Here is a 25,220-nt window from a genome sequence, read left to right on the forward strand (position 1 = left end):
AATGTCAATAATTCATATCAACATATAAAGTCCTACCTTTTCATGAAAGAATCATATCTTAAATTAGGAAACTATAAAATGTATTTCATTCTATTAAAGGTGTATTACATAAAAGAAATATCAATTAAAATTCAAACAGCGAGCAACAATAACATATTATTCACCGTTCTATTGGAGATTCTCACGGAACATTGTCTTATTTATGACACATTTATATCCTTAACATTAATCTTGTCAGAATAGTATGTAATTGACCTTGTCACGCAATTCCAATGGGGAGTTTCTGATTGACATTTGCCCCCACCTCTCCTCCATGAAGTCATGTGATTTCAGTTACATGATATGTAATGCTATCCATGCTAAGCTTAAAGTAGAAGTCCTGTTGACTAGAATAAACAGACTGACGCTTAGGTGTCCCAGATTACCCAAATCCCCCCTACAATGCTGATTGTTTGTTGGAACAGCTTGTTTGCATCACATCATCATGTATGCAACCATCAACTGCATATTAACAAAATCCCTTTTTACTGGGTTCCGACTTTTAATATAAATTAGTTGGCAACATTAGAAAGTCAGCTGTAGTCCTCATTTCAACCAGCTAATGGAGCTAAGAATAGCTTAGTTTGCCTGTATGGCTACAAAAAAATGCAAAAAGTGTCCAATTCAGCATATCAGTGCTAGTGTCAATGTGCTGTAAGTAAAAACATGATCAGAGGTGGATTTTATAAATTATGCCTTGTCTCAGTATGCTGCGCTTCCTGTCACCAGAACACTCCAGAAATGGCTGTGTTGTTGTGAACATGTCTGAGCCAGAAAATCTCCTTCTGCATTGTTCATAAGTGAGGGATGTTGACATAGCGTTCATAGTTGAAGTCAAAAAATGCCTTCAGAGGAAAGAGGCTTTTAGGAGATGGTCAATTCATGCAACAAGGACAATGCAGCGTAACAACAATATTACTACTTTAATGCTCAATTAGAACACATGTCACAATTGAACACAAAAGCAGTAACAGATTTTGGTTCTGTTTTGGTGTAAGTGGGTACATTTTCCACACGGCCCATTAAAGCTGAGCAGAGGCTAAATTACTATCATTAAAAGTTGTTTTTGGCTAATGTCAGTTTTAAAGGGGCTTGTCACCCATGGATGATGCTATATCATCTAGTTTCTCCTCCACCTAAATTATGGTTCTGAGTAGATGGTTCCATTCCTCATCAGAACAACGAGAATAGGAAAATAACTCAAGTACTGTGCTCTGAGGAAGAAGAATTTTAATTTATAGTCAAACTTTCAATTTTCTAATGAACTTTTAACATGGCTTCTAGCAGTGATTCTGAAATATTTGAGAAATACCGGCCCTTGTCAGCAGAGCTTCTCTGGGCCAGAAGGTGAACCTGGCAGCCTGTGGGCCAGGCTACTGCTCTCCAACAGTCAGTCCTCCACCCCTGGGTGGTCATGTGTGTCCCACTACTTAATCCACGTCCAGGATCTGCTCACCCATAATGTCCATGGCTGCAGAGACCTTGATGGAGCTCCCTGCAGAGCCAGAGTCCACAAACATCTGTGGTATGTCGTTCCCAAAGTAGATCTTACTGTTGGTTGCGATGGCCTTGTACTTCATTAGCTGCAGGTACTGTGGTGTTAACTTCATCTGCGAGAGTGACAACACAATTCAAGTTACAAACAAATCTGTTTAGTCTCTCCAGTCCCTGAAGTCCCCGCTCAGGTGTGTTTGTGTCACCTGCTCTTTACCTTATTGGCCTCGGCAGCTCTTTGTGCTGAATAGAAGTCTGCATCTGCCTTGGCTTTCTGCCGGGCCAGGAAAGCACCATCTATGAATCACAAAAAAAGTCAGAGTCACCAGGAGGGTTGTTTTAAAAGTCCTCAGTATTTTACAGGTCAGAAACCAGGAAGATGGTTAAATACACAAGTTCCACTTTAACAGCTGATTCCCTGGGCCCATATATATGTTTGTAGGACACAAAAAGAGGGGTAGAGTAACTGAGTACTAACATATGCTGTAGCAATAACTGTGAACAGACTGAAGAGTAAAATCCGTGGAAAGGAATTGATTTCTCTTCCACCACTGGATACAAACCTTCAATTTGAGAAATCCTTTTCTCTGTTTCCTTCTCCATGACTTTCTGTCCAAACTTGATCTCTGCCACTTGTGCAACTTTCTCAGCCTCTGCAAAACAAATAATTGTAATCAAACAGTTTTTCTTGACAATAAACTGCACCCATTGTTGTTTTCTCTGTTCTCTCTCACCTATCACAGCTTTGATCCTTTCGGTCTCTGCCTCTTTCTCCACAACCTTCTGTGTCTGTTGAGAGATTAACAGCTTCGTCTTCTCGCTCTCCCTGAATGAATAAAGCACACTTTATCATTAACAAGTGTCTTTTCTTGTTTCTCTGAATCCTCAGAGCTGTGTGGGCATGTGCAGAGCGGGCTTTATTCACTTCTGCATCACTCCCCTGTTGACAGTGTTAAGAGGGCAGGACAATGAACACCTTTATCATTATACCTTACTGCAGTGTTGGGTTTGGTCACATTATGCCAAACATAATCCCTCCAACTTTAACATAAGTACAGAGGTTTAATCATAGAAAGTTCAACCAAATCTTCACATTAGATTTAATTACCTTAAATTTTCTCCCTTTTTGAGTTGTTTTTATATCCGGCTTATTTGGAAACTGGTAATTACAGTAGCTCCTGTATGAAATAATTTAATAAACTGTAGTGTTAGCCCAAAGCACTGCACCGTCACAGACTTGATAACATCACAGGCACGATCAGAGGTATTTTACAGAACAAAGAGTAATAAAAACAATCTTTCCCTGTTCCCAGAAGCACCAGGTGCATCTTGCTGCTGAACTATCAAATGCGCTCAGTTAAGCTCCCTGCACACTGGACTTATAACTGTACTTTGCACCATGGTGTATAAAAAGAGAGCATTATGTTTATATTGACTAGTGTTTGCAAATTGTTCCACTACAGTGTGGCCTTACTCTGCACTCTGTGCATACAGAGTGTCAAACTAAAGCTGTGTGTGAACTTAATGTTTCATCTCTCATCCAAGAGGCTTCTTCAGTTCAGTTTGTGCAGTGTTTTCAGTAAAGACCTGATCTGTTAAATTCCATTATTCATAATGTTAAAAAGCATTGAAATGTCCATAATTTACAGAAGAAACTATTTTACATTGATTTTTGGAGAATGAGAGTATAAAGCTCAAAACCTTCTTGCTCTAGCAAACTTTTTGGATATGCATATCGACACCTGTTAGAAGTTAATGCCATTGTGTTATTTTATATACCTGATTTCAATTTGCTTAGTGTTTGAAATCTTAGAGGATGAGTGAGAAAAAAGTTAGTGAGTGAGTTAGATAGCTGGAAGCATTTGTTGTTGTGTTTGTTGGCTGCAGCCGCTATGGGTTTTTTTTTTTTACACCTCACCCTTTTGTTTTTACTCAGGGGTATGCACTTTAATTAAAACTCTGATAGACATGGAGCCTGATGATGGGCTTGCATATAAAACTATTTATCAACATTTTTGCACACCCTCCTACACCTATTTAAAATGTAACTAATGTTTATCCAGAACACATTAACACACTCACTTTGTACTTTTATCTGAGGACGTTGTTACTTATATTAAAATAAAAAAAGTTTTTAGTGACAGTAGTCTTAGTTGAGTGCACAGTACCGTTACTCTTTCCACTTCACTGAAAAATGTTCAATTACTGAATCAACCATTTAATCTTTCTGACAATACCACTAAATTAAAACAATCTAACTAGAGAAAATTAAATTTCTGTTACAATGTGTAGCTTATTTTTAATGCGGTTGCTGTCAAATGCAATTTTAACTTGCAGACTGAATTCACTTTACCAACAGCTTAGGTTTATATTTCAACTGCTGCTTCCTTGTCTGGAGGACAGAGTAAGCAACACAAATGCCCAGACTGTCAGACAGGCTGTAAAAACAAGAGTGAAAATACTCTGAACCATTTACTGCGAAGTGAAAGTAAGAGTATGCTCATCAAAAGTCTTCTTGTCCACTTCAAGTTAAAACTGTCATCTGCAACTTCTGCAGAAAAAATAGTAATTCCTCTGTATTCTGGATCTCCTACACTTTGTCTTATTAAACAGATTCAGCAAAGATTACTCTTGATGAAGCTATGTGTGTCGCTGAGTAATTTGGGATAAATGTGCCAAATGATGCGATATACCTGCAGAGGATTAGTGGCATATAGATTGATGATTGAGTAAAGGGAAACTCAGCCCCAGGTTATAAACTTAATCCCCCCTTTTGTTTCAGTTCACTTGAATCTGTGTGATTCATCAATAACAGTGACTCAACATATGGTAATTTTAGGGCTGTGATGGGAGACAGTGAGTGTACTTGTCACAGTGAAGTGGGTGGCAGTAAAAGACTGGGTTACGCCACAGAGTTTAATACCACAGCAACTTCTGACCTTCAGCTGCTGTTTAAACATCTAAGTTAGCCAAAGACCTTTTAGTCAGCCACTAGCTAGCGGCTGAAGGAACTGCTAGAAAACTAATCTGCTAGTGACAGTTTCAGTGAGAAAAATCAGTAGTGATAATTCTTCTGTAGCTGAGTCAGAAACATCCACAATCTGGTATCATAAGGTCATCATAAAGGTAGCTGGAACCCCAACCCGCTGCCACTACTGCACATGCAGCCAAGCTCTTGTAACTTTAATCACAAATGTATTATTGTATTTTGAGTTAGGAAGATTGATTGCACATGACATCTACTTTAGTGTCTCCCAACTGTATGTCTTTAGTGTTACGTCACTGTTTTGGTCCAATTTGCTTAGTCATGCACATCTCCTAAAGCTTACCAATCGGTTTGTGTGTAAAAGCTCATTTGTCTCTCTATTTATGGTGGAATGTTCCCTGATAGGCCACAGAGAGCATGTTTCTCCACAATTACAAAAAGTTATGCTGATATGCTGTGTTTTGTAAAGAGTTTGAAGGGAACTGTACATGCACAGCAGAACACAATGCAGATATGGACCCACTACAATCACATCATTAAATATAAACACCTTTAGGTAACAAAGTAGACCAATTGGGATATGCATGTTGCATAAACTCCAATGAATATTTATTATTCAACATTACATGTCTCCCTCAAAGACTACCAGTCTCCACAATGTGCCTGATGTGTCACTGTTTCCTTGAATCTGAATAGAACTTACGGTAAATCCTCTTATTATTCTTCTGATCAAATTTCCTGAAACTATGCACATCCTGTACACTCATAAGACCAAACTATGATGCTCACTGAGATGAAGCAGCAGCATGTTCCTCCTCTATGAGACTTGGCAGATGGGAGTTGAATGAACATAAATACACAATACAGGCCTCAGGGGTCTGGGAACATTCCCTTTTGGGCACAGAAAAAAAAAAGAAAAAAAAAAAGAAAACTCACATTAGCTCATAGTTTCGGCGAATGCTCTCTGGGATGTTGGGCTTTGTCACTCTCACCGCCTGTTGACCACATGAGACAGAGAAACTGAAGTAGTTCGACAAAGACAGCAGGAGTGTAATAAGAAACATGCAATGTTATAACTGTTGGAGAGAAGCCCTGAGACCAAGACTTCTATTTAAACACCCCCTGAATGTTGGGATTACTGGTTCTACAGAGAGAGAAAAGAGCAATTGTTTTTTGTAGTGTTTCTGGAGAGTTACAGGAATCACGATGCCAGAGAGGACAAGGCCAGTGGAGCTTTTTACACCCACACATTAAAATGTGGGTGTAGAGATTCAACAGAAGTGACAGGGGACCACAGCAGCTCTTTTAAAGTCAATCATATAACCACAAAACAATGTAGACTGGAAAATCAAAGGCTCTATATACTTTGTTTCATTAGGTCAACTTCACTATTATTCAAACCCCCCTACATTAGCTTATTAGTCCCCTAAAATTCCTCTTTGTTCCTAAAAAACAACATTGTCAAAAGATTTGACATGAAAAAGAAAATCCCCTCATGAAATGGCTAAAATGTATCTCTTATACCTTCCTTATTTTGTGACTGGGGTCTATGAAAAGGCTCACAACTCACCTGCAGTTCAGGAGTCTTTTCCCCACCCAGAATCCCTTTGTTTGTTATATTGGAAATCCTCAGCCACGGTGTTGGCTGCTTATTTCACTCAAAATATGTCTTCTATCAAATAAAAGGCACACGGGGAACTTTAACCTCCATGTTCTGGTTCTATACTGCAGTCCTTGGTCAGTTTAGATCTTTACAAACACATGCTCAGTGCAGACCTTGAGCTATTCTATGATTGAATATTTCCATTTTCTTGCTCAATAAGTTGCCTTGTCTCCTCCTCCAGCATGATAAACTACATTTCCCAGAATAAACACCCACAAAATGCCCACAAATGTGCATAAACCTTACAATCAGAGGTATGTGTAATAGCATAGACATAAATCAAATGTTACTACTGAACACAAATACAAGAGCAATGGCACTACTCAGATCATGTGTTGAGCCTGTGTGACCTGAGAGCTGTGTTGCACATCATTACCAATCTCACGCAGTTTTCTGTCATCTCTCTACTGTCAACTAATCAGGGGCGACACTGTCTCAGGAGAAAGAGCGGAAAACAGGTCAGCTGTTCTAACCCAGTCTCCCCCATTGTGTGTACTGAAGTGTCTTTTGGCAAGATACTGAAACCAACATCACCCCTGGTGGCTGTTCCAGCAGTGTGTGAGTGCTGTATGATAAAGTGTTGCACATAGAGGCACTGTCTGAATGTGTGTGTGAGAGAGAACGGGTGAACGGCACAACTTAAAGTGCTTTGAGTGATTCAAGACTAGAAAAGTTCTATACAAATACAACACAATTGAATTTTATGCAATACCCAATATAAAAACATTCAAAACACTGTATACATGACCAAGAGCTCATTGGTAAAGCTGGTGATTTCTGATTCCTTAAATCAATAGTAAACTGCACTAACCAAAACCTTAAGCTTTGCATAAAGTGGAAATGAGAAAGTCAATCTGAACCGTCTGATTAAATAAACATTGTCTTGCGGCCGTTCTGATGGCTTCACTGTACCTGTATGATTAGTCCGGGTGCCATGTTTGTTAGATCTTCTTGTAGCGTCAACTTCAGGTTTTCATCAATTTGGTCTGAGTGGGGAAAAGAGGGAGTAACGTCAATAAAAAAAAACGATGGCACACTCAGTAGGTGTTTCCCTTAGAGCTTCATTCAGACATAACAGTTAACATATGCTGCTTTAAGACATGCAATGAACTCGGGACATTCTGCTGATGTATTTTAGATGTGCTGTATGTGAGAAAAACTATGTCCAAGCATTCTCCAGACATTTTTCTTCCAGTCCCCTTGAAAAATGACAGGAGAATGTCAGAGTGAGCCCATGTGAGAATACAGTGGGAAAATGGCCAACAAATTCACAGCGAGTTAGTGGGCGAGCATGTTGATGGCGTAGAAGAAGCAGAACAAGTTGTTAACTTGCAAACGCAACTAGATTCGAGAGCTATTGAAGATAGAAGCTGACACCGGTGAAAATGTGCTGTAAACAACAACTGATCTTCGCATCAGAACTCATGTAATTTCCTGCAGCATGTTTGACTGAGATGCCATCTTTGTTTTTTGTTTTTTTTTGTTTTTCTCCTTGCGCATGTCTGTCCTGCACCCCCTGTCTGTCTCTGTGGTTTGGGGACATGCCGTTCCTCACAATCTCCCAAGTGGCAGTGTCTGTGGTCTTTTGAGGTTGATCCAACCTTGCTGATGTGGGTCCATGACAAAAATAAGTTATTTTACTCATAAACAGGATTTACAAACTATAAATGTAAATTTTGGACTTAAATTAATTTTTAACAAATCCCCCCCATAGCAGCTTGAATATGGCTCTTTCATTTGTGGTTTATTTTTGTGGTTTCATGTGTAAAACAACAACATGTGTATTTAATCTGTATATTTTGCTTTGGCCCTTTTCAGACCTGGTATTAACCTCCATCCTGAAGAACACAAGTGCTCAGCTCTAAGCTCGTCCGTTCATACCTGGTATTAACATGTGTCCTGAATGTGTCTCCTGTGAACACGTAATCGGATCTCGGTTCCCTGTTCTATATGCAAATAATCTCAAACGATATTTCTGTTTGCAAAGACCATGTAATGTTATTTTCCCAGTTTGAGTTAACAGAGGTGTGTGTGGCTGAGGTGTCAAGATAGGCTGAATGAATCTTGTGCAGCTGTGCTGTGAAGAAAGATTTTACCAATTTAAGAAAAGAATCAATCATTATGTGTTGGTCAGTGTCGATATTCTGGCCACAAACAAATCAACATACGGACACTAGGGTTGGGCTGACGGACGATGCATCATGATGTGGAGCCAACATGTTGATATGTCAGTTTCACCACATACATTGTCATATGCCAGTTAAGTTGACATCGCCCAACCCTAATGGACACTGTGTAAAAATAAATGTAGTTTATCGTGAAACAGTAGCAGGTCAGAGGATGTCAGCAGACAGTCCTTTGGATGTGGTTACTAGGTATACTCAGAGAACAGACATGTTACTGTGCCTTTTGAGAACTGTACTATTCAACTACTACATAGTCAAATGATCAGTGCAACAGTACTGTCCCATTTATCAGTCAATCTCAGATATCTGGCAATAATTTATCCTGAATATTTTATTAGTGTTGAGACCAATAAGCAAATCAATTTATTCACAGAAGTGATCTGTAAATAAAAGAAATCCTACATAATTCGTCTGATAAATGATCCGTAAGTATGTTTCTTGTAATCACAACATTGTTGTGTCCAGCTTCTGGTGACTGTGGTTAGATGGATAGTTTTCCAAATGTACATGTTGCTTCACTTAATTCCACATGCATTGTAGCTGTTAATGAGACCTGCTGAGACAAACCAAACATTCAGGGTGTTTTGTTCCCTGGGCAATAGAACGACTCCATGCTGTTTGTCAAATCTGTTTTCTGTGCAATTAAAAAACTGAGAGTAGCCGTTTCAAATTAGTGGTGCAGTCTGTAGTGAACCATACTTACCAAACAGGCCGATGTAGACTTCCTGCAGCGAGTGAACACTGCAGAACTGGTTGAGCTCATGGTGCACCTTGTTAAAAATCAAAGCTTTATCATAGTCTGCGGTGAAGTTCCTCACTATGTCGTACACTGCAGAGTGGAAAACAGGCGTTCAGGTCAGAAATGACAGTAAAAACGCACAACACAGGGGCATATTTAATTCTGCTGAAGCAAGCTGCTAAAAAAATAAAATTGAATGCGCTGTCTTCAGGTGTGTCTTACTGACTCACAGCTGCAGAATATAAAAAAGAATTCCTCAGGGGGTTAAGGATAAATACACTGTTTGATGTTTTTGGCCTGTGGAACACTGGTGAGTTTACCTGCTGATGGAACAAGATAATTCACCACTTCTATGCGGTCAAAGTAAATCATCACTCCTCCACTGAAAAAAGAAAGAAAACAAGACTTAACACCTCTTATCTGCACTTTTAGCTAATACACTGTATGTGATCAAAGTTGTTGCATGTTCAGTCTGAGAGATTCCAGTGGTTCAGACATGTACTGATGAACTTCTGACTCTTCATTCTCTACCCGATGTCCTGTGTGGGAGTGTGTTGGGATGAATGATGGCTGTAATAAGTGTCTGTAACACATGATTCCACTTAAGTCAGTGAAAACTGCAAACCTACCTTGTGCCACATGGTACATTCTTCACCTCATCTGTCTGCAGCGTCGTCTGCAGAAATAAAGATTAACATTTAATGTAAAACGTTGTGGCATTCAGGATGTCAGGAGCAAATTTTAGAGTTTTTCTTACAATATCATCATCCATCTACTACTTTATCTAATCATTCCAGAATTCTCTGTCTGTCCTTCTGTGTGTCGGTGGAACGAATATCTCAAGAACCCTTAATCTCATCAGCTTTAAATCTGGTAGGATTTGGACATGTGATACGGTCAATATCAATAAACTTTGAATGTACAGTCACCCAGCAGCAGTGGTTTGGACTGATCAGTGGAGATGTCATTCACAACAACAACAACAACAACAACAACTACTGATTCACTGAACTTTAAATATAGAGGTGAACAGCGCTTTGTGCAGCAGCAGTGGAGCAGCTTCAGGGTTCTGTGGAATGAGTCCAGCAGCAGGTCTTTACCTGCAGCAGCTCCATCAATGCAGATACCTTTCACAGTTTCAGTTAGAAAATATGCAACCAGCATTAACACAGGCAAAGTTAACAGACCATTTTAAAAAGGGGGGCTCAGAACGGGCACTGGACTGGTTGTAAAAAATACCTGTCAATTCATCAACACAGTGTTTTCGATCATTCAATTTATTTCATTTAAGACAGCTGGAGGTCAGTCGTGAACACACTGTAACAATCCACACAACCTGAACATTATAACCCTCCCAAAGGTTGTTGATAATAAAAGGCTGCCTTGTTGTTTTGGATTCATCTGGGTTTGTCCATCTCTTCAAATTCAGTGTGTGTTCCATGACCAAAATATTTTCATTTCCCTTGTTGAAGCAGCAGCGAAGAGCACATACCACTTATAGTTGGGATAGGCCAGAGTGCTATATCAGCTGATATCAGCAAAGAAAACAAGCAGTGACACCATTACACAGTTCTAACAAGTTCACTTTCATACTGTAAAAATCGGTGTTGTCAGTATGCATCTTAGTGACTTTTGGCTGAATAAATAATAAAACAACTAGTTCATTCATAAAGTCACAAACATTTTATTTAAATATTCTGAATTGGCTGTAATTTCAATTCTTCTTAGTTCCATTCTTTTCTCCTGGAATCACTTTATCTTTCATCTAGATTTGCAATCAGCTGTAAAAGGTTATGATTTTCCCTGAACTGGTTTCCTCTGAACAGATGATCAGTGAATTCATCATTAATGTGTGCACACAGCTTATTACTCACCGTGCAGACTGTGTGTAATGAAGGCTAGACCTTCTTTCAGTATTAATTAATAGGACTCCCATATACAGATGATATGGTATGGCCAACTCTTAACCACCATCACATGCTCACACACTGTTTTACTACTTTGTATGACTTGAAAATGGTTCTGTCAGCCTGTGATTATGTTGACCATTTGAAGCCCCCTTATTCCCTGGACACATGCATCTGTGGATGTTTCAAATTTTCAATTAAAAACTGCTCTACATAACATCCCTGGTAACAAAATATTTAGACCATTCAGAAAGGATTCCAGGGTAACGATATGTTCTGTCAACACTTCTTTCTTTTCTCTTTATTTTGATATTGTTAAATCTCTTTTACAAGAATTACAGTTTTTTTTTTTTTTATGTAAGTGAACACCCTCCCTGAGTCATGTTCGATGTCACGAATTGGAAGCCGATGAAAACCTTTCTGCTGCAGAGTCATGGGAGTGAATGTTGATTAAATCAGATATTAGTGTGTGTTACTGAGTTTTGTGGAAAAGTGGCTTAATTCTCATACACACTCTGTTCGTGATATAATGTGCAGCCGTTACTGTCCATTATTATTTATTCTCTATTACTGAGGTTGTGTCTGTCTGTGTACTGAAGATCTCAGGCCAGAGATTTGTGACTTAAGGCTATGAAAATTAAACTGGCTTGATGTAACTTACCTGAACAGACTTGTAGGTTGTGATAAATGGAAGCATAAGATGGAAACCAGGACCACTGGTGACAGTTAGGAGAGCCCCTCCCCTGTGATACACACAAACATATACAAATCAAATGATTATTATAGCTCAGAGTGGGCTTCAGATCACAACAAGACTACTTCCTGAGGGAGCCTCAGCTTTTAATGAAAGAAAACAAACTACATTCTGATTACTTATGTTAAGATGACATGAAGAGGGACAGTTTTACTTTCGCAGCTAGTATTAGCAGCAGGACTTGTTTGCTCTCATACTCCTTTGTCCAGCCGCTGATAGCAAGTCCAGATATTACACATTTCACATTCTCAATCAACCTGTTCGTTAAGGTACAGTGTGTAGTATTTAGTGATATCTAGTGTTGAAATTGCATGTTACAGCTAATTACCCCTCATCTCACCCTCCCCTTTCAAACATGAAAAATAACCTGTGGTAGCTTCAGTTGTCATAAAAACTCAAAAGGTGTTTAGTTTGTCCAGTCTGGACTAATGTAAAAAACATGGCAGCCTCCGTAGAGAGGGTCCCCTCGATGTAAATATAAAGTATTTCAATATAAAGGACCTTTTCTGGGGTAAAGAAAACTACAATTCATACAATTTAGATGAAATGAACTAGTGAAAACATCATGAGGATTATTCTACATTACATTTCTGAAAATAGTTCCCTTTCACCTAAATCTTACACACTGGACCTTTAATGCAAGAGATAAAGAATCCTCCCAGATGAGTCAAACTCTGCTCTTCAACCACACAACAACATGAGTCACAACGGTCTCAGTCACTGACAGCACAATCTTCTATTTAAAGAGCAGTAGCAGGTATTAACAGATTTTATCTAAGCTGTAATAAAAACACTGATATTTGCTTCATGTCTGTGCAAGTAATAAGATTAAAATTAACTTCAAGCTTCACAAGTGTGAGTGACATTTTAGTCAGCCTCAACATCCTAATATTTGCAGAACCTGCTGATTAACGGTTAATGTTCTTAAGGCAAACAGTTCTGAAGCAGATGCTCCCTTCTTTAATGTCTTACTTTTACAGTCTCTCACTTTAAAGTCTCAGACACAAGATAAAAAAACGATATGTGTTTTACAGTCTCACCTGTAGTAAACTCCAGTGTGTCCCTCATCGATCTTGTGTACGGAGGCCAAGAGTGCTGCTCCTCCAAGAGCAACAATTATTGAGAATATGGCACCCCACTGTGCCATCCTGACAAGCAAACAGAGGAGACAGCATGTGAAAATCAACCGTTTCCCTTTAAGAGTTCTCACAGTGTCTCGCCTTAATCACAATCAAATGTTCGGACACTCTCCTCCTAACTTTAAGTGACTGATAAACAGTCAATCCATCCCGAGGAGCCACTCGGCAGCTTGTGCAGTAGTAAAACAACTTCAGAGTTGGCATCTTGCTCACTGGTTTATCTCCTCTCAGCTCAGGCTTAGCCAGGCATCAGCTGGGACTCAGTGACCTTGTCACACTTAAAGAGGATTAAGGCTAAAGCGCGAAAAACGTTCTAACCTCTCTCTTGTCATATGTATCATAAACATGACGCTATGGATTTGAAAAAATATCCTAACTCCTTTACATATATATTTATAAAGGTTTAGTGTAGCTGGTCTGAGCAGAGGGATTTGGAAGAGGAGCCGTCTCAGCTCTGGTAAGAGAGTAAATTTATATCTAATGACAGTGCTTCAACACTGAATTATCAGAACAGATAGTGTTCACACTGGATTCTTCCTTTAGATTCTGTGTTAAATATCTTTAAATACTCACCTTTCCTCAATGTGTGTGTGACTGTGTTCTAATTGTGTCCATTTAATGTATTGTTGGTTTGCTGACTCTCAAGGTCATTTTATTTTCTGTATATCAATGTTCTGTATATTCCAATTTTGTAATAAAGAACAATATTTAGGTCAAAGCTTTCAAATGAGCTCAATGGGTTTTCTGCCTCCTCCTGCACCGTATATTAATATTACTTCTATTTTTTCTATGTATTTCTTTCATCTGTGCTAAATAAATAAAAAATCTCTATTTTGATGCTTAGTTGTTTTTCTGACAAAGAAAATCGATTTATCTCTGAAACGAACAAAGATCTGAAAACAGGAACAAGCTGATGTCCACGTTAGTGAGATACTATGGATCAGTGTTGTGAGGTTAACATCGTGCATGGACGGAGCGGAAGGAAGCGGTGGTTTCTTCCGGGTAACTCAGTTTCAGCAACTTGATCCATTTGACAATGTCTTTCCTCAGCAAACTAACCCTGTTCTTATCAAACCGTGAGCTTCGTGGAGGACACCGCTTCCTCTGCAACAAGAGCTTTATAAAATAGTTTCAAATTATTAAACTATCAACATTAACAACATCTCAAGATTGCCGAATGGAAGACGCGACTCTAAATAATTGTATACAGAGTCAGATTAATCAGATTGTGAGAAGTATGTCTGACTTTATGGCAACTCAACTTTAAATATAAAAACAACTGAAGGGGTTTTGGTTTAGAGAGCTTCAGGCTAACAGCGTTAGCAGGGCGTAAGTTACTCAGTTGATGTTATCTCGAAGATAAGAAGCTTCCTGTAATGGAGGAGCTGTTCAAATATAATGTCAGTGATCTGGTGGTCCAGCCGTCACTTCAGTGTCAGTGTTGAAACACCACACAAGGCCAAATACTGACTAACCTTTAACACAAGTTAGCACAACTCATGTTTACGCGTCTCCTCTCCTGTTGGCGTTCAGAGGCCATATTAAACCAGAGGGGGGAGGCAGGGGTTAGGTTTACACACACAGTCACTCGTGCTCCTGGAGCTCTGCAGCTCTTACCTGGAAATCTGAGATCGAACCAAGAACCGAGACGAAGCAGGTACTCCACACACCCGCTACACTCTTCTTCTCCTCCTCCTCCGAGTCACCGTTCAACAGCCAGATTATTGCATTAGCGCCCTCTGGGGGAGACCTTCTGTGTTTCACATACACTCTGCAGCAGTGTACGATGACAAAAAAACATTCAAATAAAAATGTATAACAAATTGTCTCATGGTCTCTCGTTTGTTTTGTTGGTAAGTGACTGGACCTGGATCTGATCTAATAATGATTATTATCATAATCTATTATTAGTATTGTTAGATATATTATTAGTATTATTAATAGTAGTAGTGTGGGGCTACTGGAGTACTATGTTTTGTGCAAAATATTTGTGATGTCCTAGTTTCCTTAGCCTGATGATCCATCTAATTTGGCTGAGCTGACTGGTGTATCACCACCTGCATTGCTTGGGATGGATGTTATTCTACACTTTCTATTGTTCAAATTTAAACTGTAACCCACCATCAGACAAGCATGCGGGCAGTGCAATGCACATAATCCTGCACATATACGGGTCAGGTGCTTCTATTAATGGTCACAACAAACATCAAAATAAGAACAGAAAAGTGATCTCAGTGACTTTGACCTTAGCATGATTGTTGGCAATAAATGAGGTAGTTTTAGTGTTTCTGAAACTGTTGATCTCCTGTGACTTGCACCTATAACATTCTGTAGAGTTTTTACTCAGAATTAAAGCCCAAAGCAGCAGTTCTGCAGATGGACTTTTTTTTTTAGAGGAGAATGGTCAGACTGGTTGCAGCTGACACGGAGGCTATGGTAACCACTCTATACCACTGTAAAGAACAGAAGAGCATCTCAGAGTATTAATATGTATATATTATTATTAGATATTAGATGTACACATTATTAGATTGGTAAAATGGATACATCAATATGTATTTCTACTGTTGTAACAGTTAATTTAATGCTACTGTAGTGTATTTAGTAACACACTCACACACATAGGTTTGCGTAGCTATACTTATTAGGAATTTGCATTGACTTCCATTACTGTGAACAGTTAAACCAAAACCTAAACCTAACCTAACCCTAACCTTAACCTCACCATAATTCACATTTTACATCATTGGACCTCAGAAATCACATTTTGCTTCATTAGGACACACACACACAAACACACACACACACACTCCAATTTCCTTGAATTTAAACATAAAATTGAAAGTTATATTACACACATTTTCCTCATGTGGACAGCAGATGGCGACACAGACCAGATGACACGTGCTGCTTAATTTCCATGAGAAAGGTATTAAAATTGAACAGGTTTTCACTGTTACTTTGCAGCAGGTATTTATTTCAACCGCTCATTCATTTGCAGTGGATAGATTTAGCTGTTTGCACAAGAAACAATTCGAAAGTTTTGCATATATTAAAGCAAATTTGGCTAAAAATCTACCAACCAAAAGTCCAACCAGTGCAAAACACAAGAAGTCAATTCATTCATTCTCAATCAGCAACAAGCCTCCAGTTGATACACAACACAAGGGTCCTGACACTAAAAGACTGTGCGCTTTATTTTTAGACACTGGCCTCTTGAGAAATGTTCAAAGGGCCACAGCTAACCCCTAGGTGCTGCAGTGGCAGCTCTGTGCCGTGCATTTTAAACAGGGAGGGGCGGGGCGACGGAGGGGAGAGGGAACAACAGAGCAAGGGAAAAGAAGTTTGTCAGAGTTCATTAAGTATCAAGGGAACATTGCTGGAACTGGCAGCGTAAGCCGTGCCGGGGCCCTAGTGCCATTAATCACGAGTGACAAGAAACCAGGGGCCGAGGGAGTGGGGCGGAGGGGAGAGGGGGGCAGCTCTGTCAGAGACTCTGGAAGTGATTACAGAGCGGGGTCCAAGCAGCCCGGGCCAGGGGTGGTGAAGGTAAAACACACCACAGCCGAGGCTACGGAGTTCAGGTGCCTTCACACAGGTCACACACACAATCACAGAGTGAGAAGACAGACATGTAACTCCAGGCCCTTTAAAACATGGAAGGGTAAATGCAGAGAGAGGGAAATATTCAGGTCCAAGAAGCGATATAGTTCTGGATCTTTCCCTTTGTGTATTTCATCCTCTCTCCCTCATTTATATGAGCTGAGCCTCTGGCTTAATAGCATGCAGGAGGAGGAGGAGAGTGGAAGTGCGGCAGTAACAGAGCGTTGCCCATACATCTCTGTCGGCCGGCCTTGTTTTCTCGCTGCACCCCCAGAAATCCAGTGCTAGCTCGCCACACTGCTGCCACCCTGGAAGAAGAAATAAATGGGGGAGAGAGAGAGAGAGGGGGAGAAAAGAGAGAGGAGAGCTCGTGACTTGTGAAGATGGAGGCCTCTGTTAAGTGCTGTGCTTGAAAGCCCGTCTGGCCTCATTAGCTGTCAGTTGTAACAATACTGAGCTGGCAGCAGAGACTGCTCCCAGTCTCAGTGCCATAAATCACAGCCTGACAGGGCCCTGACAGGGCTGGGAACCAACACACATGCAACACTCGCTTGCTTTCTGTCTCTGCTCTGTTCCCTTTCTTTCCCTTTCTCTGCCTAGTTTACCACTGCTTATTCTATTTTCCTTCATTATCTTCAATTCTCTCTCCGTTTCTTCTCTGTTTTTTTCAGGACCAACCCCTTTCTTACTCTTTCTGTCTCTTTTATCTGTCTGTCACACACACTTACAGCACATTACAGCATGTCAGCAGACAGCTCAGGACACATGTGCTCACATGATCACACTCTTTCATTGTGTCCCGTACATAAGTGTTTTTGACAGGAAGAGTTTGGAAAATGGATATGGAGATATGGTCTGTGTGCATGTGTTTGTTTGATTGTTAAGTCTTATATGGGCTGTTTAATATCACTTGGCTGTAGTTTAGGAATTTTAATATAGAGTAATATTAAATAGCTGTTAGTGTAATAGCTTTGTAAGAGTCTGTTGAAACACTTACAAATATTAAAGCTGCGGTCTCCATATCAGCTCAAATTACAAATCAGTAAGAGCTGACCCAATATTTCCCCTTCAAGTTCAATGATTTTACTCTCTCTCCAAGAGAAAGGTGCTTTTCACTTTGGGACTCGGGCCTGGATCAAACCACATTTGATCCCAAAGTCCACTGCTACCTGGAGTTCGAACACCCGTGCCTAATATTGAAAAGCACTGAGACGAGCAATCCTCCTATTACCAAATATATAGTCAGGAGGTAATTAGCTAGGCTAGCTTAAAAAAAAAAAAGTTCTACAAAAAGAAAACACGATGCAGATCTGAGGTGATAATAAGATTTATTATAGCAGTGGTGTTGATCTGGGTAAGATAGTAAATGGGATGTATTAATGGAGGACATTTTCTCTGTGATGCTGACCAAAGTTTGCTTGCTTTACTTGACAAATTGAGAAAATCAAATCAAAGAGGGAGAAGGAGTTGTTGACAAGTTAAACTGACAAGTTAAAAGTCAGTTAAGAAGATCACAACATAGAAGGCCATCTAAAGGTACCCTGGTATTCTGTCGTCTGATATGAGAAAGGAACTAAGACCTTGGGACCTGCAGGTCATCACATAAAGAAGTATTTCTTTGTAGTAGTATTGTATTTCCCTAAATATCGAGCAATCCCCTCAGGATGCTTCAGTGTAGCTTTAAATCCCAAGTGAAATTCTTTCACCTTTGGTAATACTCAACGCCTGAGCATTATTTTAATGAGAGTCCTGCCAACTTCAAAACATTGAAGAGGAACATAGAACAGTCTGGTTAAAGCAGGAGACAGTGACTCCAGCAGCATAAAGCTGACCTCTCATTACTGATGTCACATTCTGAGGCTACTGAAATGCAAAGTCTTCCAGAGCAGCTTTACATGTAAATGTATGAGTGTATTTGCATGTGGACGATGTTATGGTCTGTTTGTAGCCATGAGGCCAAGCAGGTGCTGCTGCAGCCGTCTGCCAGCCTCCGCTACGTCGACGCACGATGACGTGTGTGACACGACTAGAGAGGAAGGAAGTGTGGGTCATTAATCATTTCTGTTGACACGTGGCCTCATATACCTAGGCCTATACGTTTCTCCATAGAGATGTAGCTGTGGCTTGGAGGGGGATACTGGAGCAGTGTTTACAAATGGAATAACAACTTCATGTTAGTACCCAAACCCAACAGGACACAGCTGATTTAACTGACTTAGGGTCAGCTCAGGTGTGATATTACACAGCTCTACACAGGAAAATGCAGACATGTCAATGACACTCATTAGGAATTAGTGTTACTAATTGTTTTCTTTGGGTTTCACTTGTGTTTCACCAAGCTAATATCTTTTGGCCTTTAAACTTTTTTTACTTGTCATTATATGAAAGAACCTTTTAGGTAGAACAGCCTCAAACAAAGCATTGGTGAGTCCTGGATTGGGAGTAAGCCTGGAGTTACTCAACATGATCTGTTTGTAATACAACTCTGAAAAGCATAAACCAACATTTTTAAACAAGCAACAACTGTTTTTGGGGTTCTAAAAGGCAGCAGAAACTTTTAAGTTAAAAAAGTAACTATTTACACTTTCCCCTGACACAAACCATCCGCTATAACTAAAGTTTTGAGGTCCACCTGACAAACCCGTTGGGGTGAGAGGATAGAAATGGAGGAGACAGAAACACACAAACAGATGTGAATCTATTATTGAAAGGGAGTATAAAACCTTCCAGAACAACAAAATAACCAGAAGTTAGTAGAGGTGCACTAGTGAACACACCAACGTAAGTCCAGTTTACACACATCTAGAGTCGGTTTTATCTAAATCAAACAGCTATGATGTGGAAATACACATAACTTGATGTCTATGAGGTTTATCTTAAATGTAACTCTACTTGTAACCATATTATCAAAGCCAAAGAAGCGTCGGTAATTTATAGCATAATTGGGAATAATATAGGCAACATTATAGTATCATTTATAGGTATTTGGTATGATTAATATACTGGTTTTGATAAAACAGAAATTAAAAATAATGTGTTACACATCCTGAGTGGGGTCCATGATGAAGGGATTATGCTGGAAATAGGTCTCAACAGTCAACACTTAAGTTGTTTGGTAGGTGCTGAAGGAGTGATGGGAAATCTTTGCAGTTTAAATAGAGCGCCAATTGGAAACAGTGCAGCTCCAGTCGGCTGCCGGAACTAGCTCACGAGCGTCGCTCCATTTGGCAGGATGCAGCAGACTCGTGCAATTTCGATCACTGTATAATTCATTCCGCACTTACAATTAAATCACCCCGTATTTATGCTTCAAATTTCAACTGAGGGTGCAATGCATGCTTTTGCACTCATGTAGATTTGGACCTGCCCAGAGACAAGGGCAACTCATAAGTCAGGTGATTATTCTGTGTGGGTGTGTCACAACGATCGACCCCTTTGACATTACACATAATATAATTGATTTATTGTTATAATAGAAATATTGATCATTGCACCTCTGCTTGCCTCTAGCTGGAGACCAAGTAAACGTCCCAACTCCAATAAGTCACAATTTAACTTTAAAGGTTTAGACGTCCATTCTCATCCTCCTCTTCTCTTCTTTTCTCTGTATCATCTGTTACTATTAGCATTTGAGGGGTTGGATTGTCCTGCAGGATCCCAGAGGAGGTCCAAGCACAAAGATACACAACTGGCCTCTCTCTGCGGCACAAAATTAATCTCCCCCCCCCAGAAATCTCTTTTTAACATCTTCCTCATGGGTATCTGCCTGCTTTTATAGTTCATGGTGAAATGTATCAGAGCTGTGTGTGTGTGTGTGTGTGTGTGTGTTTGTGATCGTGTGTGTGTATGCATGTGTGGGTGGACATGGTAATTGGTCCTGTGAATGTGCTTAGGTCTGCTCAGGCCAAACGATACTGCAGTATACGTACAGTGTGATACTACGCTGAGCTGTGGGGGTGTGGGAAAGCGATCACAGTGGACTTCAGAGGGAACTGAGGAAGAATGAGGAAATTGCAGACAGATAGGCCTAATGGTTGTGCTGAGGGAAGAGGTTGTGGGGCCAACAGCTGCGAGCCATCCATCTGGACCAGCCTGGAGATCTGGACTGGATCGGCCCGCAGTGACGTACTCACCTTCAGTGGATGAGTGCACTGGGACTTTCCATCAGAGGAGGGTCAGTAAGTATGTGCTATAAATTCATGGAGTTTGTTTTAAAATCCCTTGAAAGCCCAGGTTGGTCAGAAACAATAAGATAAAACGCCATCACTGTAAAATCTGGATTGCTGCAGCAGCAACAAAGAGGAGTATGAACAAGTAGATACAGACAGGGGGAAAAAGAAACATGGATTTTGTAAATGTAGGCAACAACCAGCCGCATCTATTATATATATATTTGTATGTATATGTGTCATGTATTTAAAAAACTCTATTAAATTGCATATTAAAATAAATAATTCCTGCACTACAATGGGGTATTAGGGTGACTTTAAGGGAAAACAAGTTTTGGAGATTTCAATAACAAAGTAAAACTCCAAGAATAATGTTGTAAATCTTTGAAAATAAAGTCTGACTATTATGATAATTAAGTCGTAATACTGTACTACAAGAATGAAGTCATAATTTTAAGCTACACGTTAATATCAGAAGATACATCTGTTGCCTCCATTAAAATAAGGAATGTGGAGCATCTTCTCAAGTTATACTTTTCTGGAGGTTCACAAAATACTTAATCTTTTGGCTCATCAGCACCAAATTATCGTAAGTGTCAGGACTTTGAAAAGATTCCGAAAGAAATGGTATATTCTGAAGACAGAACCACACAGACTTGGAGGAAGTTGCCTCCAGGTCTGTGGGGGAGTAAATGTTGGTCGACTGTGAGGTTATCATTGGTTACATCTGTGTGATATTCAAAGGGCTTTAATAGTTTCTCAAGAAACAATGAGATTGGTTCAAGATTTTGGATCCAGGAGTGCAGTCCAATGGGTTCTCTTTGCTGCTACTCGATGAATGTATTTTTTTCTTTATTCTCATAATATAACAGACATTTTCTGGATTTCTAATGATTGTCTTACATCAATGTGGCCCTTATACTGCTCAGATCGATTCAGGGGATATTTTTTTAATATTCAGCAGAAATTACAAATATGATTCCACTTGTACATGTACACTTAAAGCCAAAGAAGAGTGTCCATGAACAGAGATTATAAATGTTCAGAATATATCTGAACTGTGAGAGACAGAAAGTGGCAGATTTTGAAGCTTGGATGAAAATGGTCAATGAACTGAACTGATTTTAATTTTACTGATTCACTGTCAGCAATCGACAAAGAAGCTGATTTGTCAAAATGTTGAAGATAACATCCTCATGCACACAAACTAATCATTTCTGTCAAAGCTGAGTGTATTTATATAGTGCTTTACAGTGCAATTCACATTCATGCACCTGTACCTAACATTCTTTCTTTATCATATACTGCAGGTTCAGTATCTTGCCAATGATTGGATCGAACCATTGGTTATCTACTTCTAGTACCTCTTTAAGTACCCTCTTCAGCTCCTGGCCCAAAGTCTTACTTTTTTAATGGCAACTACAAAATTCTCTCTAACCTATACCTCTTTTACACCTAAATTAGTGGGTATATGCTGGTTTTTTAAATGCTAAAAAGGCACCTATGTCTTGTTTAGAGTCATTGGACCCAGGAGTGAATGACGATTGTATCCATTCCCATTGCAGACAAAAGCCAGATGTGAGTGGATGTTTTTTATTGAAGTCTTTGTGCTTAGCTAAACTAACCAGATGCTGGCTCTCGCTTCATGTTTACTACACAGACACAGCATGAGAGGGATATCAATCTCATCTACCTGTCAAGAAAGGCAACACTTGTATTTCCTAGAATTCCAGACTACTCCTTCAGGACACTGTGTCCATTTAGAAAAACTTGTTATGACACAGTGCTGTTTATTGACTTCTAACAGAGTAATGCCCTGCCCTGTGAATCAGTATGTAATAACGTTATCTACAACTCAGCCACATAAACATCAGCTACAGTTGAGCAGGGAGAGAAATATTGTTTATTCTGTTGCAATCTCATCTGTGAGGAGGGATATCGGCAAGTGACGGATGAAAGCCTAAGTCCTTCCTGACAGCAGTTTGATTCATTCTGGATGTAACATTGATTCTGTCGTTGATGTTCAATCACAGAGCCATAAAATAAAAAAAGGCCTCAGCTAAGCTCTGGTTTGTGTGACTGAAGGTGAATTTACTCACTGCATCGCCTCTGTTCTCCGATTCCTCCTCAACTCCTGCTGGTCACGTGGAGCGGCACACTGCTTTCTCCCTCCACTCCACTACACACACACATACAAGCGTGTGCACACAAACCAAACGGCTTAACACGAAAACACACGCACTCTAACTTAACGCACACACACACACACACCCCGCGAACCTCACTATGGTCTCACACAGCAGGCCTGCCATAAATCAATGGGTAGGATCGTGTCTGCCAGTTAGACTAAACAAGAGCATTTGTGAGGATTTGCTCTCGCCCATTAATCATCTTGACAGCTTGAAAAACACATTTCCCCTTTAATGACTGTATTTGGATAATCAGCTCTGTTTCCCTTCCCGCCCTCTCCCTGGCTCTCCCTCCTATCCTGTACTCGTGTGTTTTTCTCCTTTTTTTGTCTTTTGCCCAAAGCACCATTGCTGGCATGTGGTTGGAGAGGAGAAGGTGAAGGAGGGATTGTAGAAGCAAGGGAGGGGTCTCTCAAAGTCCAAAAGAGTTCTCTGAAAAAGTAAAAATAATCACGCTGCCTGTGGAAAAAGATTTTTTTCTTCACCCTCACTCAACAAACCGCAAGGACTCTGCTAATACAAACTATGTGAGCACACACACTCACACTGACACGGTCCTGCTAAATCCAACACAGAAATCTCTGGATGGTGTAGAACTGCTAACATGATCCATAAACGTCTTAATGTGTAAAGGTCGCTGGGAACTTAAAAACACAAACTGACCTTGCAATGTGAGAATAATAGTGGGATTTGATGATGTTGCAATGAATGGACCCAACTAGATATGCAAAGCCACTAGGCTATTCTAAAAAAAACATGGACGTTTATTTTTACTTTCTAAAATAGTATATGAAAGGGAGACACTACTAAACTTTTGCTTCATTGATAAGTTTTAAGAACTTTCGAGCAGAACTTGAGGTCAAGTGAAATTGTTGCTGAAGGAGACGGTGGTCTATCTCGTTTCCAAACTGTTTTTGCATCTGCATGACAGTAGAGCTTTGATGTTCACTTGGAACCAGTCCCTAGAGCTGTCAGCGCAGTACCTTAGGGACACATAGGAGTGTACAAAATTTTACTATATCAAGTGGTTGCACAATTCATTAATCTAAATCAAGACATGTATTTTGTGTTTAATGTACACATACGTTTATTAAACTTATTATTTGTCTAGGGTTCAATAACACATTATGATAAAATTTAAAAATAAAATCCACCATCAGATTCCATTATTTCAGCATGGGTTGGGGGATTGAAAGATAAGAGATTACAAACAAGCTGTAAACCTGTTAACAGACATTTACTCGGTTTTAGCTCGGTTTTTGGTCTCTACCAATCACTGAGGGTTGTGCACTTCTTTACCTGATCTTCTTCTTCGGGTTTTGCTTACTTCTTAAGTCGGTCTCCTACTGGCAGGCTTCAGTGTCGTCCTTCAGTTGTAAGTCACTTTGGGTAAAAGCATCTGTCGAATGAGCAAATTTAATATATCATTAACTGTAGAAATGATAAATATGAAACTGGTTATGATTGGAAAATCGTGTGTGAGTCCAATGATTTTACACATCTAGATTATTACATACAGTGATATACTGCTGTCAATGGGGAGGACGTGTCAGCTTGTAAAAACAGTTGTATTTAAAGTAATTTGTGGCCCTGGAGGAGCTTAGTCAAGTCTGGGAAAATAATCCTGATAATGTCATCAGAGTTTTATCTGCTCAGACATGAAGAGTGAAAGACTGAATCAAAGAATTTGATCCGCACAGAGTTTTAAAATATGTGGGCATTTAACACGATGTGTGAGTGTCTCTGACTTTTTGGACCTGCTGCACTGAATCAGTGGAATTCTTCTTCATGCTATTCTAATGCACCGGTTTGACAAGATGTCAAACTCGTTTCATGGAAGATGTGATGTGATGATATATCATGGCAGGAAAAACACAGGGCTGACACAAAGCCATTAATGAATAGTTGCATTTATGTTCCACTTCCACATGTGGAACATTTAGGTCAGCCAGTTTCATGGGCAGGTGCTGCCTCACTGGCATGTCTTATGAAGACACTTCATGGACGTGAGCCATTATTTATTTAAGCACTTGTGAATTTTCTGACAGGTTAAAGCTGTTAAAAGTCTATTTGCTGTTTTTTTAATCATGATATAATTGTTAAATTATTGTGTGTATAGAGTAGACATTTTGTTTGTATGAGGAGAGCAGTTCATTTCAGAGCCCAAAGTGGTCTGAGTGTAGTTTTTAGTTTTTGTTACCTAGGTTATGTTTTCACCCCTGTCAAAGCAAAATTACTCAAAAACAACTGAACAGATTTCCAACTTGGAACATGGGGGATGGAACATGAGCCGAGGAAGAATCCATTATTTTTTTTATTTATTTATTTTTACTTGCGTCTGAAGGCTGATCC

At 39.7% G+C, this 25,220-nt stretch overlaps 1 protein-coding gene across 2 annotated transcripts; it reads right to left on the reverse strand.

Moving 5' to 3' along the window:
* Window positions 1-943: 943 nt before the first annotated feature.
* On the reverse strand, window positions 944-14,655 carry erlin2 (ER lipid raft associated 2). Of its 2 annotated transcripts, none has more exons than XM_020093990.2 (12): window positions 14,525-14,655; window positions 12,809-12,916; window positions 11,676-11,757; window positions 9,737-9,783; window positions 9,428-9,489; window positions 9,072-9,197; window positions 7,095-7,168; window positions 5,456-5,514; window positions 2,268-2,359; window positions 2,097-2,186; window positions 1,751-1,830; window positions 944-1,649 (listed from the first exon to the last, which is right to left on the reverse strand). In XM_020093990.2, the coding sequence occupies exons 2-12, from the start codon at window positions 12,913-12,915 to the stop codon at window positions 1,470-1,472; spliced, it is 999 nt and encodes a 332-aa protein (XP_019949549.1). In that variant the 5' UTR covers window position 12,916; window positions 14,525-14,655; the 3' UTR covers window positions 944-1,469. The 2 variants fall into 2 exon arrangements, with proteins under 2 accessions (XP_019949549.1, XP_069380358.1); XM_069524257.1 differs by having other exon boundaries at window positions 14,383-14,545.
* Window positions 14,656-25,220: the final 10,565 nt, after the last annotated feature.

This window comes from Paralichthys olivaceus, chromosome 4 (assembly GCF_024713975.1).
Source record: "Paralichthys olivaceus isolate ysfri-2021 chromosome 4, ASM2471397v2, whole genome shotgun sequence".
NCBI classification, from domain to species: Eukaryota; Metazoa; Chordata; class Actinopteri; order Pleuronectiformes; family Paralichthyidae; genus Paralichthys; species Paralichthys olivaceus.

What these genes read in the sequence shown, in the direction of transcription:
- erlin2 (XM_020093990.2), bottom strand. Translation starts at nt 12,915, where the DNA reads ATGGCACAGTGGGGTGCCATATTCTCAATAATTGTTGCTCTTGGAGGA. An exon ending in CACCCGGACTAATCATACAG is followed by an intron (nt 5,515 to 7,094) that starts GTACAGTGAAGC and finishes TGTGGTCAACAG; the next exon opens with GCGGTGAGAGTGACAAAGCC. An exon ending in AAGGATTTCTCAAATTGAAG is followed by an intron (nt 1,831 to 2,096) that starts GTTTGTATCCAG and finishes TGTGATTCATAG; the next exon opens with ATGGTGCTTTCCTGGCCCGG.